Here is a 15,752-nt window from a genome sequence, read left to right as displayed (position 1 = left end):
CAACAGTGCTTATAGAGTTGATGGTATGCCACTGTAACATGCTGTTGGCAGGAAACATTTAAACAGACTTTTGACCCTCTTTGTCGCACTTCATCAACTGCTGCTGAAAGCTTTAACCTCTCCCTTTGCCACCACTCATGCTGCCTGTCTGCACCATTTTGAGCATGGTCACTGGGTCACTCAGCTCTGGTATGTTGATGTGTGTGGTCTGAAGAGGCCCAGTGGTAACTGTAAATTAGCCTTGTGCAGCTATAAGGCCTTTTCAAACACACAACAACTGCAAGAATTGTTATACTCCAATGCTAGCTCTGACTTTTCTGGATTTCTGATTAAATTAAAGGAATAGTTTAGATTTTATTGAGTGGGGTTGTTTGGGGAACTTATCCATAGTCAGTGTATTACATATTATAGATGTCAGCTGGCACACCCCCTGTTTGGAGAAGCAGGCAGGAGTCCGCCATAGAAGCTATGGCTGTGGAGGGTTAGGCAACAAAATGTATTTTAGCCACACTTAAAAAAGTCTATCAGTTTAAGTGTATGCTATATTTAGAGTATTTTCACCACGTTACCTTAATGTCAGAGAGTGATTTCCAACTGGATAATAAAGCTATCACTCTGTTCAAAGCCAAACTCCATTGAGAAAATCAGTGATTAAACATTGCTGAACATAGGAGCTGCTGCCTCAAGCAGTTATTTTGTTTGTGTTACTTTGTGGTTATGGTTTTAAAAAGGGTTAGTTCAAATTGTCCAAAGTCACACAATAGCACAAACTAACTAATTGATTGAAACAGAAGTGAAGCAGAAACTCCCATGTTTAGATTTTTTAATTACCGTTTTTCTTTATGGAGTCTGATGTCTTTGAGAAGAGCATAGATGAGGTACTGAAGCCGTTAATAGCTTGCCAGTCAGAATGGGCTGTCTGATGCAAGAGTGAAGCAGTGAAAATACTTTCAATGTAGTGTACTCTTTAACTAATGTGTTTTTGTTTTTTTGTTTTTTTTCTTTTGAGTGGTAGGACTCTTTTACTCTCTTTTAGGTTGCTTAAATACATTTTGTTGCCAACCCCTATCGACAGCAGTACGTTGCTTTGCTTCCATGTTGGACTTCAGCCTGCTTCTCCAAACTGGAGGTGTGCTGACTTACATCTACTGCATGCAATATGCTGACTTTAGATGAGTACCCAACACAACCCTTCCTTAAAAATTCAGAACTGTCCCTTTAAACTTCACCTCGAGCTGTTCATATTGATTGATAATGCAATTACCCATGTAGTCTGACAAAAAGTCAGTTTTTTCACAGAATTTTTTTCATATAAATGTCTTTCATTGTTGGGAGAAAATTGAGAGTAATGTCAATACTACAGAATAAATCATCTCTTTGATCTCAACTAAAGGATTTATTAGACTCTCAAATATTTTGCATGGTTACACTTGCTAACCTCATGTTCTTACTGCTGCCCTTGAGATCACTGCGCAGTTAAGTGGTTTTTTTTGTTGATTTTTTTTTTGCTGGAGTCATCAGAAGTCATTCGTCTGGAGCCATTAGCTGTAACCCACAGGGACTTGTTGATTTAGTTGTGAATCGCTAACAGATGTCTCAGTGAAGACCTCTCCCTCTCCTTTGAGTTACATAAGGGTTCAGCTGTGGTCCTCTGTCCCCGTTCTCGCCCTGACCGATTGATACTCAGCAGCAGATACAGTTATCCCTCCCTCCCTGGCATTTAACAGCTTGCTCTCTCTGCTGCCCCCTTGTGGCAGATATCTATCACACAGAACAGCACCACCCCCTTAAATAAGCTGGGGAGAGATTTAACCCTGCTGTCCTCCTCCCCTGTTGTCCACCATCAGGTTGTTGACCACATTTTTGCGCCTCCTCTTATTTCAGCATGATGTAATGTATAAAAACTGCAGTTAATTATTGTGGACAGGGCAGCTAGTGTGTGTCCACCAAAGGGCTATGTGTGTCTCTGGGCCGTCCACGCTTGGCGCCTGCTCTCGGATTAGTGGGAGTTAAGGAGCTGCTGTCCATCGGAGAAGCTGCCTGCACTGATCTAATCAACTCAACCCGTATTAAGCTCCTTTGCCACAAGGGCCTCTGCTGTCTGAGGAGGCCGAGTATGAAGAGCAGGAGGAGGAAGTGACGGAGGCAGGAAAACAGGCTAAATCAATTATAGCCGTTGATTACCATCTATTCACTAGCCAAGGCAGATAGAGAGACCCTGTAGGCTGCTACTGTGTGCAGCTAATGTGACCTTTTACACAGGGAGGGTCATAAGAAGATACATTGCTTGTTTTGTGGTTGAGGTTGCTCGGATGATGGTGAGGTTAAGCTTCGGACCAGTGGTCCATAGAGGCCAAAGTTGATTCATATTAAAATTATAAACAGTGTGGACAAAAATATTGTCATTGTCTAACTTAATTTTATTGGGATATCTAAGATACATTACACTTAAACATGTGCAGATTATAGGTTACAATTCATTCAGTGGTAATACAACTTCCAGTTAGTTTATTGTCATATACATTAAAATTAACAATAGTATATTCAAATGCAATGAAATGCATCCTTGCAATGCAAGGCTGTCTCAGTCCTAAAAGTACAACTCCATTTCCAAAAATCTTCTAAAGCCAGCATCTGTGATGATATGGGGGTGTGTGAGTCCCCATGGCATCATGGGTAACTTGCTAATCTGTGAAGGCACCATGAATACTGAAATGTACATACAGGTTTTTGAGCATCATATGCTGCCATCCAGAAGACATTTCTTTCAGGGACGACCCTGCTTATTCCATTCAAGACAATGCTAAGCCACATTCTGCACATGGTAGAACACAGTGGTTTTCATCAAAATGCAGTTATTAGATCAGCCTGTCTGCATTACAAACCCATCTCCCAAATGCTTACTGTGTGTTGTATTAAACAAAAGTGACGTAACACACTGGTAAACATGCCCCTGTCCCAACCTTTTTGAAAACTGTTGCAGGCATCAAGTTCAGAATGAGTGTATAATTAAAACACAGCATCCCAACCTTTTTTTGGAATTGGTGTTGTATATATAAATAAGAAATAAATGAATGACAACATTAATAATTGGAAATCATACAATATTGTATTATAAGATATGATTGAACAAGGATATTAATATTTGAAGGTTTCTCTGTTCCATGTACACACCAAATTCTGAATGTGGTCCAAAAATACTTTAGTAATGTGCATGTAAATGCACTCACTGTAATGCAGCTGTCTAATCCATCCATTAGCAGCCTATAGATACACCCACCAGGCCATATGGTGAGGTGGAAGCAGGGTTACGCAGTCAGCAAAGCAAGAGCTTTATTTGTTCTTAGAGGACGTTAAAGCCAGCACAACTCTCAACAGCTTTTTATCTCAGCAGAATCCTGAGTTGACAAAATGTTTTAAATATGTAGTCAGAGTCAGCCCGTCTCTTGGTCTCCCTGTCCCCAGCCAAGAGTGGGTGACTCGTTTCTGTCCTACACCACCACTACCTCGTCTGAGCACTTTTTTGCATTTTCCTGTTATTGCAGCGCCTGCCTGTCAGCTTCCGACTCTGCCTCAGGCTCCTTGTGTGTGTGTTCATGTGTGTTTGTGAGCACCATGTTTCCTGTTGTTTGGGTTCAGGTACTTTCTCACCAGCTCCAGGAGTGGAGGCGACCCCGCCCTCTGCTCGAGCTGAACATGACTGGAAGTGCTGCTGGCAGCTTCCCATTACCGCCACAGTCTTGTTTTTCACTTCTCGTTTAATAAGTGGGCTACTGACCGTGATGCGTGGATCCTTGTGTCTGTTTCAGAAGTGTAGTGAAAATGACCTGTGTGATCTGTTGTGGGGAGTGTTGAAGGATTTAGGCCTATCTGGTGTTGTTAGCAGTGACACAGAGCAGATGAGGAGTTCGATTGTTTTTCACAAGAACTGTCGCATGTTGTGTCTCTGAATCAGACTTGTCTCTTAAAAGTCCACAATTGTTACATCAACTTGTGTCTGTGTGTGTGTGTTGGTGTGTGTGTCTGCTATGCAAACACTAAATGTCAGTTTTTGTCAATTTCTGTTCCCATTTGCAATTTTTTGATATCTGATTCATTTTCTTCCTCCGTAATTCTTTATCCTTTCACTTTTCATCCCTTCTCATTTCCTGTTCTCCATCTACATCCTCTCTTCATCGTTTTCCAAATTATTCCCTTTTCTCACTGTCTTGTCACTGTCTTTCTGCCCATCTTCCCTTTCTGCAGCTGGTTTCATGGGAAGATAACTCGAGAGCAGGCCGAGCGACTCCTCTACCCTCCGGAGACGGGCTTGTTCCTGGTGAGAGAGAGCACCAACTACCCCGGCGATTACACGCTGTGCGTCAGCTGCGACGGCAAGGTGGAGCACTATCGCATCATCTACCACAACGGCAAGCTTACCATCGACGAGGAGGAGTACTTTGAGAACCTCATGCAGCTGGTTGAGGTGAGGGACAGCAGACAACTTAGCTGCCATTCACGCTTCTATTTTTTCCCCACATAATACCCTTGATACCCATCACACGCCTGGCTTTCAGTCTGGCAGATGAAAAGGATAATTGGCCGCTCATTATCAGTGCCAGTTGGTTGGTTTGTCTTTAAACTTAATAATAGTGAGAACTGAAAGTCACCAAGTGTTCAGCGCTGAACCACAGAGAGCATGTGGAGAAGGATGTTGGTAAGAAAATGAAACCTCTGACATTTATGGACAGAATATCAGTGGTTGCTTTTGTTTCATGTTGTACCAGGAGATAGTTCCTCTCTTCTGAAAGTCATGGAGATGTAGGGCAACTTTTTTAGGCTTCTGGCATATGCACTCTGCCTGGAAACAACTGCTGTGGCAGAAAATGGGATTTAGAATATTTATTCCACAAACTTAATACCACATTAGAGTTTCTTCAGGGAGACTGGAGAGCAGAAACAGTTAGTCGATCAACAGGAAAAACATCTCCAACTATTTTAATCATTTAGTAACTTTAACAATATTTTTTTCAAGCAGAAATGCCAGATATTCCCTTGTTAAAGCTTCTTAGTTGTGTGGATTTGCTGCTCTTTTTTTGTCTCACATGATTGTAAACAGAGCATTTTTAGGTACCCGGCCGCCATCCTATCAGGACCCACACCTAAAGCTGATAAATTGTTTCATATTATAACATTTTGATGGAGTGTGTCTGTTTTCAGTAGTGCAGCATTTGTATCATATGTTTAGTAACCAGAAAATTCACAAACGAACTTCATTCATCAGACAATCTTCTGTTATGCTACTCAGCCAATCGAATCTGTGCAATACAATTTTGTTGCCACTTGTGCGAGTGAGATACACACACGTGAGAGACGAAACGATAGATGACAGGTTTTAGTCGGAGGAAAGAAATGCCACGTGATGTGTAAGACAACGAAAACTGAGCTTTTAATTGAGAACAGACAGACTCTTACATATTCCTTTTTCCCATAGGCAGTTCAAAACTAGTATGTCTCATCATATGTTATAATGAGACCACGTTAAAAATAATGAAATCTCTTACTAAGGACGTCACATTGGACTCTGAAAAATTGTGATGGGCATTTTTCACTATTTTCTATTTTTCTGACATTATTTAGACCAAATGAATAATTAAGAAAGTAATGTCAGTAATTAAAAAATAATCAAAATGTGCTGCAAGTTCTTGTTTTCAGCCTGCATGTAGAGTTGGCAAACTTACCTCCCCCTTAAAAAATTAATGTACAAGACTAGGTGGGATTTATGCCATCAACTTTTCTCGCTTTGTTTTGAATTACATTCATGTTGTCAAAAATGCCTCTTGGATAACTCGATCAATCACACAGTGTTCACAGTCAGTTAAATGTTCGGATTATTTTTATGATTTTTATGAATGAGATTTGAAACCCATCTTTCAGTTTTTTGCCAGTATTGAGATTAGTAAAATTAACTCAATCATGCAGCAGTATGATTACATAACTCTGTAAACACAAGACCCACACACAGACGCACACATATTCACTGTCCCCAAGGAGTTTCCCTAAAAACCAGACTCAAGTACACGTTCACATTCTTCAAAAAGCTGTCTGATCCTCTCACTCTCTGCCTGTTATCTGAAAGCCGGTTCAGAGGAAGGACATGGAGAGGGGAGTGCAGGAGACATGATGGTAGAGGGAAGGAGAGAGAGACAGAGGCCTTTCATCCTCTCAGATAAAGAGAAGAGCTGGATTGGCGGCTATCACACTTTTAATTGTACCTCATCTCTTTGCCTTGCGGGGCATTGGAAGTGGACGACAGGAATGTGCCAGCTGGCACCGAGACCATCTACATCCCCGGTGCATTCTCGTTATCAGCCACCCACAATCTCTATATCTCCATCTCTACCCTCCCCTCTCTTGTTCACACCCTCCAGGCTTGGTTCTGCCTCCACTTCCTTTCTCCACCTCCCTCCCTCCCTCTCTTTCTCTCTTTGTGTTCCCTCGTGTATACCTGGCATATTGCTTTCTTTCCTTCTCTCTTTGTTATCTACCTCAGCCTCTTCCTCTGTTCCCCCACCCTGCCTTTCTGTCTCTCTCTCTCAATCTCACTATATCTTTATCCTTTCCCTCGTCTGCATTCCCCCGTGTCTTCTCTTTCTCTCTATAATAGGCTATGAGAGGATGCCTCACATTCTTGTGTGTTTATCTGGCTTGCCCACCGTTCCCCTGCTCTGCCTGCCCTGCTCTTATTGGCCTGTCACAGCAGGCTTCACACAGACCTGCATATACACACACCACAGGCGTACTTATACACTGGAACTACTGGGCCTCCTCTCTGTCAATCACAACATCCACAGTGATGTTTTGTATGTCATTCACATGTATGAAGTGATACTGCTGAAACAAAGATGGCTCCATATGTTATTTAGATGGGTGTAACAGCACGGCGAAAAGTATTTTCAGACACAATGCCCGTTCTGTGTTTTCGCTCTGTGATTACACCCTTCTGCGTTAATTACATATGGGAAGATCTTGATTTATGCAGCACCGCTGCATGCTAAAAATACCTTTTTTCATGCATTAAAAGACTGAATTTATGTAATTGTAATGTGTTAAAAAGCAGTATCAATTATGCAACATGTTAATTTGCGTTAACCAACATGATAATGAGAACACTGCACATATAATAACAAATGATGCAGCAACATCACAGATGAGTGCTGAAAGAAATGTGAATATATGTATAATTGTGTATGTCATGTATGTATGAGTGTGGTGCGGTTGTTAATCCACATACGTGTCTGCATGTGTGAGCATCTGAATAATGTAGTGGAGAGCCCTCCTTCACCATGCTGCCCCCTGGAGGTTGAATTGGTAACTTACACTCGGTGGTCAATTTGCCATGCTGCAGTTGTGTAACATTGACTTTGTTGTTGGTAGAGAGTTTCTTCTTCTGCTTTATTAATTTAGTGACCAAACAGAGATTCAGTTATCTTTGTTAGGAAGACACTGATTTGTCTCACACATTTAAATATCACCAAAAGGGGACATCTGCATTCATAATCCTAATCTCCAACGTGATTTCTTGATGATGAGCAGATATTGACGGGTTGTTTGCTTCACTGTGTTTCTGGAGGTGAAGGATCAGATGGATTGAACTCTCTTACACCCACTCACTCCTCCTCGGCTGCTGGTTCCCACAATAAACTCCACAGCTCCTGGGGGGGATGGTGGGCTCTCAACAGTCTTCCTCAAATGCCTAACACAGGCTGTCAATCATCAGCGGAGGTTTATTCATTTCTAAAGATCCTGTCACATCAATTGATGTATGATTGCAGCACGGATGCACTGGGATTCAGAGAATTGCGTTAATTTTGTTCATAGTTGTATATAAATCATCTTTCAATAACGATCTAAAGGTTTCATATCCGATGAGATAAGTGTCGAACTCTCCACTTAAACTGAAAGAACTTAATCACCATCGTGCTTGCATTTGTGACGTCATGGTTAGGATGATAGGCTGGATGCCATTCAGCACAGGTGCATCTGTTGTTATAAATAAGGTTATATGTTCTCTTTTTTTATGTAATAAGAAGAAATGTGTCAATCAAAAATTGATTTTTCTCTATTAATAATTCCAGCGGGACTTGACTAGGGGTGCACAGAGCTCAAATAAGTGCTACTTCCACAAAAGCAACCCTGGATCCTCAGTTCGTTGACATGGTGTTCTCTTCAATAACTCATCTTCACCTCCCCCATTGATGGAATATATCTCCTCCTCCAGTCAGAGCAGTAGCAGCCAACCCTAAACTTGCCAAACAAGTCAAAAGTCAAAAATGAAATTTCATTTCATCTTTTGAATGGAAATAAGGCAGGAATTCCCTCAAGACAGCCATCCTCCTCTGTTACAGTGATGCATGCTTTCTGTCTTTGGTGAAGACAAACACCTTCGATGTCCTGCACATATTAAATCAGTGGAGCCCCCGCACATCAACCCTTACCTGAATCTTCTTTTCATCACTACTTTCATGTTCTTCTGTAGAGAGTTGCTGGAAATATCCGCCTCACTTTTGTTTTGCATATCAAAAGCTTGTGCACAGATTCACCATTCAGATTCCATCCTTGAACATCAGTCCTTGATCATTCAATGTAGTTCAAGTTGGCAGAGTGAGAGTGAACTGTTACAGTATATCCTGACTATATTAGATCTTTAAAAAGAAGAATGAATCCCTTCAGAAAGAAAACCTGGGTTTTTGTTGTTGTTTTCAACACTACATACTGACTTTTGTCTTTATGTATTGAAAATGCATTTAATATTTTTTATCTCTGTCCCCAGCACTACACCAAAGACGCCGATGGCCTTTGCACCCGGCTGATTAAACCCAAGTTGATGGAAGGAACAGTGGCAGCACAAGACGAGTTCTCCAGGAGTAAGTACACACTGAGCTCATTACGCTGCTCTACAGGGACACTGGCACCAACACACACACACGGACGTTATTGTGTTTATATACAGTCACGCTATCCTCAGTCTGTGGCACATTCACAGCATACAGACAAAGCCTGAATCTCCTACAGGAGTTCCCCTATCATCTCGTCCTAATAGCATTAATCAACAGAGGGTAATTAATCTTCAGCGTCTGGGGACGACTGCTGGGCTTCACCGGTTCCTAAGGTCAATCAGAGTCTTCCTCCACCTCTGTCTCTTTTCGTTGCTCTTCATGTACCCATCTGACCCGGCGAACACAAGCACAGGATAACTGGGGAAAGCTAAATGATCAAATAAATTAACACTTCACTTCCATAACTTCCAAATGACAGATATTCAGAAATAAAGCTCTTACTCTGACATTACCAAAACTCATTAATGAATATTTTAATACATTTTGTCTGTAGTTAAGTAGCGCTGGTTCTTTGTGTCAATGTTTTACTTGCAAAATCATATAAATATGTAATAATAATCAATATCATCCCTTTGTTAATGCATGTTCCTCCCTGGGTGTTGGATGGTCATATTATTAGACGTATAGCGTGATTGTGGTTGACTGTGAGGTCTGCTAAGTGTTATCTGTGCTGTCTTGGCAGGCGGCTGGGCCTTGAACAGAAAGGAGCTGAAACTCCTGCAGACTATTGGCAAAGGGGAGTTTGGAGGTGAGGAATTGACTTTACAAGGATCTCTTCATCATTAATTTCATACATCAGAGCCATAATAACAGAGACCGAGTTCGCTGCGCATAATTTACTAAAACCTCACCCTGGCTGTGTCCTTGTCAGATGTGATGGTGGGAGACTACAGAGGGACCAAGGTGGCGGTCAAGTGCATCAAAAATGACGCCACAGCACAGGCTTTCATCGCTGAGGCTTCTGTCATGACGTAAGTTCCTCTGACTATCGCTCTGTACTTCACACTTCCTACAAAATATGTTCGTGTGTGCGCGTGTACACGTGCAGACCGTTTACTTTTACATCTGATTATTGTTGTAGATACAACAAGAGATACCTTCATGTTTTCCAGCAGGCTAACGCCTGATTGCTTTTGTTTTGTTCTGTTCAGGCAACTGAGGCACAACAACCTGGTGCAGTTGCTAGGGGTAATCGTGGAGGAAAGGAGCAGTCTCTACATTGTCACAGAGTACATGGCTAAGGTTTGTCACAACCATTTTTTGCAAGCCAACACAGCTAAAGTGGCTGCTGAGCTAAACAACTGCGGGGGTACCTAGCAGACAGTGAAAAATTTGTTTGAACGTCCAACCAGAACGTCTCGTTATGGTTCGAAAATGGTTCCAAAAGGAAAGTTGTGATGATGTGTGCAATATTAGCTGGCTGTCAGCTGGGCTTCCTTCCTGAGCGTCCCAGAAATGTTGAAATACGATGTTAACACGACCAAATCAGCAACCCAGAATGCACCCAAGTCTGCTGGGTCAAAGCCCTGTGCTTTACCCATTCATCCACCAGAACTCTGTAAACACAAAGTCCATTTCTTGTATTATGTCACCTCACTTTTTGGCAGAAAGAAACCACAGTCTTAAAATGATAAAAACAGGAATACAATTAACATGTAGGCCAACATAAATGGCATGAACATGTTTTTATATTTTAAAAAAATGTGCAGCAATTAATACTAGTCTTTGGACATGGAGTGAACATCACAGTGTGGCTGTCTAATAACAACCATTTCACAACCAAATAAATTCATTGTCAATAAAATATATATTTTTTAAAAGATACATTCATTTGCTTTGTCTCATAGTATTTAATACGATCAATATTCCCTGGTTTGTAAGAGAGTTCTGAATAGACCATCTGGCCCTCTTCCTCATAACTGCGTTGCAATTTTTGGTGTCCATCCAGGAGAATTTTTGGATACAAACATGTCGTCACCGTCTGGACAATGTTTGCCGGTTAGCTTCATATTTACTGTATAGATATTATAGTATCAATCATCATCTATCTTTCTGTCAGCAAGCAAATGAGAGTATTTTCCAGAGATGATAAGCTATTCCTTTTAATGTTGTATATACAACCTAAAAAAAAATCACTGGTTAAACTAATATTAACAATAATCGCAATACCTTATTAATAAGATAAAATAATGTAAATAAGAACAGATAATTTTGAATGACACTCCTTTGTTTTGTTGCCCCCTCAAAGTTTGAATTTGTAAATTGTTCTAAATATAGTGTAGGCCCATGTAGCTTAGCTGAGAGTACACCAACACTTTCGGGGTCAGAGACTTGAGATTTGAGAGAGTCGGTGCTAAAAATGTCCTCCTCCTCCTCTGAACTGTGTCACAGGGCAGCCTAGTGGACTACCTGCGCTCCCGAGGACGAACCGTGCTCGGCGGAGACTGCTTACTCAAGTTCTCGCTGTGAGTCCTCTTCATCTCTGTTCAAGTACTTATTACATTTGTAGAAAAGACAAATGTTTAATCAGCACAGCTCAGGGTCTACAGGTAAACTGCTGCTCTTTTTCTGTCAGGATTTGAATAGAATTTCAACAGAAGAGTGTCACCCTCTTGACTGGGAACATAAAAGAAGCCCTTTGCTCACACAAGCAGCCATCATGCAGGTTGTTTGCCTTTATAAAGAGCTGCTTTATCTGGAGGTCATTTAGCTGATGCTGTAACCCGGCACAAGTTAAAATGAGCGCAACCGTTACATAAGAGTAAACATTCAGATCAGTAGGCAGAAAAACGCACATCCACGAGGAAGTATTTCATGATTCATTTTCAGTCTGACCCATGTAAGCCTTGTATGAGCTTGTTAGAGATGTGCATGTGATGAGATTTAAACTGCATTAACATGAAGCAAGTAGAAAAGTGTAATTTATATGCAGTTACTTTCTGATTCAGCATTCTCATCTTTTTGCATTATTGGAATTTTCACCGCAGTTGTCGTTTGATGTGTCCTGGCAGGTCTTAATCACAGCCACAAATATGTCCACATAGATTAAGGAGTAGATGCACACCTGTGGGTTGTTATTATGTTAGTCATCCCGTCCTCACTCATCATCTCTCCTGTCTCGCTGTGTTACCCAGCGATGTGTGTGAAGCCATGGAGTACCTGGAGGCCAACAACTTCGTCCACAGAGACCTGGCAGCTCGTAATGTGCTGGTGTCCGATGACAACATCGCCAAGGTCAGCGACTTCGGCCTCACCAAGGAGGCCTCCTCCATACAGGACACTGCCAAGCTGCCCGTCAAATGGACCTCCCCTGAAGCACTAAGAGAGAAGGTGAGAGACGATGAGGGATGGATGGGTAGCAGACCCGGGCTGCCCATCCGTCGCTTTTCTCTGCTTCACCTACTTTAATTTGAGTACAGCGTAACATAACATAAAAAGGACAATTCTTAAAGCTGGAGTGCAGACCTTGTGTCTCCCCCCTCTGGCAGTGAGAGTAATGACATAAACACTATGGAAGTGTGTTTATAACATTGGCCTGCAGGTGATCTCGCCTCATTTCCGCATCCCCGGGAGCGCTCTTTTCAAGTCTTTTGTGGAATTAATCCTTCTTATGAATGTTGAGGGGTTTTTTTATCTGGACCACCCACTCTAGAAACTTTTCTTAGAGGCTTCTTAGGATTTTCCGACATAGCTTCAGCCATACTCTAGAAAAAAACATCATATAGAAAAAGCAATGAGAAAACAGAACGAAAAACAGTACCAAAATAAAACAAAAATCAAACAAATATAACATAAAAAAAATCAATTAATTTATCGTGTAAAAGGCCTGCACGGGAAAGTCATCACTACCAACTGACCCCGAAGCACCATTAAAGTGGGAAATACAGAGAGCTTTCCCTGGCGGTGAAAGGCTCAACCATCATGGTGTCATTCACTCATTCAGCAAAGGTCTGAATGTAACAGACGTTGATTTATATTTTTATAAATGTACTAAGTCCTTCACTGTCGCTTTAAGCAGGCATGAAAACAATTAGATAATTTAATGCCAGAGTTGACACTGCTCTGACATCACATTAACCACGAAAAAAACAAATATTAGGCATGGCAGACTATCTGTGTGTGACTTGTACAACAAGTCTGGGTCACTCGTGAATTTTGTTAATATCCAAGATTGGAAAAGCATGAAAAATTGGCAGCAAATTCTCGCAAATGACTAATACATGCAGATTAAGAACAAATCTGTTCGCACAGGTGTTCCTTGCACGAGGTCTCGCGTGTTTATAGTAAAGCTTAGATAACTTTTCTCTAATGTTTTGCCCCTAAAACCTGTTTTGTTTTAAGGTGGACTGAAATCCCATTAAGGACTTTGTTTTATAGCAGCAGTTTAACTAAGAGGCAGCCTGCTGTTCCCTCATTTTCGTCTCTTAATCTACCAAATCTGCATGTGCACATGCTCTTTGGAGCCTGTGCTGACATGGAATTTCAACTCACTGAACACATTTGGTGTTACTTTTGTGTTTATTATTCTCGTTTCCTCACTTGATCTCCTAAAAATGGCACTAAAACAAGCAAGCACAGACTATTTTGTCTGGCTAAAGGAGGCAAAGGAAGAGCTTCCCACTGAATGCCTTTGTTTAATGTGTGCATTTGGGCTTTTTTTGGTCCAACAGAGATTTTCCACCAAGTCAGACGTCTGGAGTTATGGAATCCTACTTTGGGAGATCTACTCCTTTGGGCGCGTGCCTTACCCTAGAATTGTAAGTACCTGATTGTTGTGGCTCTTTGAGGTCTAAGGGTATACCAGCAGATGGCAGGCTTCATTGCTAAGACCAGTGTTTATTTTTCTTATTTATTTTCACACAGGATTAGTGAAATATCTTGTACCTTCAGTGCTGACCTCAAAATAATTACATTTGTGTCATTAGACTGCTGGAGCAGGTGATGAAAACATGATGCAATATGTACTGTGTTATGGATGTCATTATTTCTGCACGCTTCGCCACTTGTCACATTAACATATTTAGTTGTTTGTTGTTGTGAAAAACAACACTTGCCTGGGATGTCGTGTTGCCTTTAAGTCATATTGTCAGCTGCATCAGCTGACATGTTCATGTGGACGCTATGTCATCATTGCTCTGTCTCGCAGCCTTTGAAAGAGGTGGTGCCCCGGGTAGAGAATGGATACAAAATGGACGCCCCAGACGGCTGCCCGCCCGTGGTGTATGACCTGATGAAGCAGTGCTGGACCCTGGACGCCGTGATGCGGCCCTCCTTCCGCATGCTGAGGGAGAAGCTGCAGCATATCAGAGCCAAGGAGCTCTACCTGTGAAGAGGAGGCTCAGGGGGGGCGATGGGGAGGGAGAGAAGGGGGGCAAGACAAAGCCCAGCACAGCTGTAAAGCAGGAGGAGGAGAAGAAGAGGGACCACAGCACCCTTCCTCCTGCTCAGCCTGTTGACCTGTGGGACTGCCATACTGCGCCCCCCTCCCGCCGACCTCAGGCGTCCGCCAGCCGCCCTCTGCTTCCATACAAGGACTGTTTTCCTGTTTGTGTTGTATAGCTTTTGCCAGACAGTTTCCTCTTCTCTCGGTGGGCCACTGCTCTCCCCTCCTTCTATACCTGCCGCTGCTCATTCTCTCTCCTCTCTTGGTCCAACTTTCTTTTCCTGTAGTTTTCTTTCTTATATTTTCCTCCCCTCCTCCTCTCCTGAACACGACATTAAGTAGAGGGGAGGCTGGCCTTTTCCTCCACGTTTGTCAGGTGCTCTTTCTTCAACCCCCCCCATCATTCCTGGATCTCTGTATCACCATGTGGCTCTGCATGAATTCAGCCCAGCTCTGTCATTCCATCTTCCCCTCTGTCCCTCCCTCCCTCGACATGGTGTCAGGTGTGGGGCCTTCGCTCTGTGCTAAAGTGCCTCCAGTCTACAGAGCTCCAGACTTCCCTCCAGCACGTCTTTCAACTGGACTGTTGTGGTTTGATTTTATTTTTTTTTTATTACTTTTTTAAGGAAATCTTTTTTATTGCTTTCTTTTTTTTTCAGGGAGGTTATCAAACCATTTTATTTTTTAGTGCCGTTTCCCCCACCTCCACCATCACCCATCAAGACTGGGGATTTTTTTTTCCCCCCACGTTTCCACGAAGAGAGCATGAACAGGACAAGGGAGGATTTGGGGGCCAGAATCATGTTCGTCCTCCAACCAGTAGAGCCCCAGTGGTGGTGGTGGTGGTGGTGGTGGGGGCGCAGGACAGTAACAGGAGCTCGGGGAGAGGCAGTTCACAAACATGGTCGATTCATCATACGTGGGCTTGTTTTTATATCAAAATATATTTAAAGGATTAAAAAAAAAAAAAGAACAAGGAAAAAACTGACTTTGACGGAGAATTCAAAAAAAAGGAGGACTTTCAGCAGCCAGGAGTGTCTTGGCAATAGGAATGTTCAGTGTCTCTGTGAACGCTGGGGTCAGGGTGGTGCATGCTGTGTGTGAGAGGCCTTGGGTTCAACTGTCAGTGCTTTCAATGTTCATTGTTTTATTATGCTATCATGATTATGAATAAATCATTCCATCTGAACAGTGTGGAAACACCTGCATCATTATATCAGTGTGTGTGTAGGTGAGAGAGCGATTGTGTGTTAGGGAAGGAGTGACGTCATACAAGCGTCTTTCCTTCCATTCATGTGCAGTTGTTTGTGAGGGTGAGAAGGGAATACACGCTGCTTTAAAGAAATACTCAACCCCAAACCCCCCCCCTCCAAAATGACCATTTGTATATCAGTTACTCACCCTGTGTTTTGTTGAATTCATAAAAAACACCTTGGTTTCACCTGGGGGGTTGTTTTGGTGTGTCCGTTTGACGTCATGGACGGACCGGT

The 15,752-nt window shown here is 42.3% G+C and overlaps 1 protein-coding gene across 1 annotated transcript in view; it reads left to right on the top strand.

Moving 5' to 3' along the window:
• cskl (c-src tyrosine kinase-like) overlaps positions 1–15,451 on the top strand; it is a 53,329-nt gene extending 37,878 nt beyond the window's left edge. The window contains exons 5-13 of the mRNA XM_042483755.2: positions 4,246–4,465; positions 8,813–8,906; positions 9,562–9,627; positions 9,751–9,850; positions 10,031–10,121; positions 11,271–11,344; positions 12,014–12,209; positions 13,550–13,636; positions 14,026–15,451. Coding sequence (XP_042339689.1) covers positions 4,246–4,465; positions 8,813–8,906; positions 9,562–9,627; positions 9,751–9,850; positions 10,031–10,121; positions 11,271–11,344; positions 12,014–12,209; positions 13,550–13,636; positions 14,026–14,208 — 1,111 coding nt within the window. The 3' untranslated portion in view covers positions 14,209–15,451. The remainder of the gene's footprint in view (positions 1–4,245; positions 4,466–8,812; positions 8,907–9,561; positions 9,628–9,750; positions 9,851–10,030; positions 10,122–11,270; positions 11,345–12,013; positions 12,210–13,549; positions 13,637–14,025) is intronic.
• The last annotated feature ends 301 nt before the right edge of the window (positions 15,452–15,752 follow it).

The sequence above is a fragment of the Plectropomus leopardus genome, chromosome 1 (assembly GCF_026936395.1).
Source record: "Plectropomus leopardus strain MGB_pleo_1.0 chromosome 1, ASM2693639v1, whole genome shotgun sequence".
Classification (NCBI taxonomy): Eukaryota; Metazoa; Chordata; class Actinopteri; order Perciformes; family Serranidae; genus Plectropomus; species Plectropomus leopardus.
This window is presented reverse-complemented; position numbering and strand designations above follow the sequence as displayed.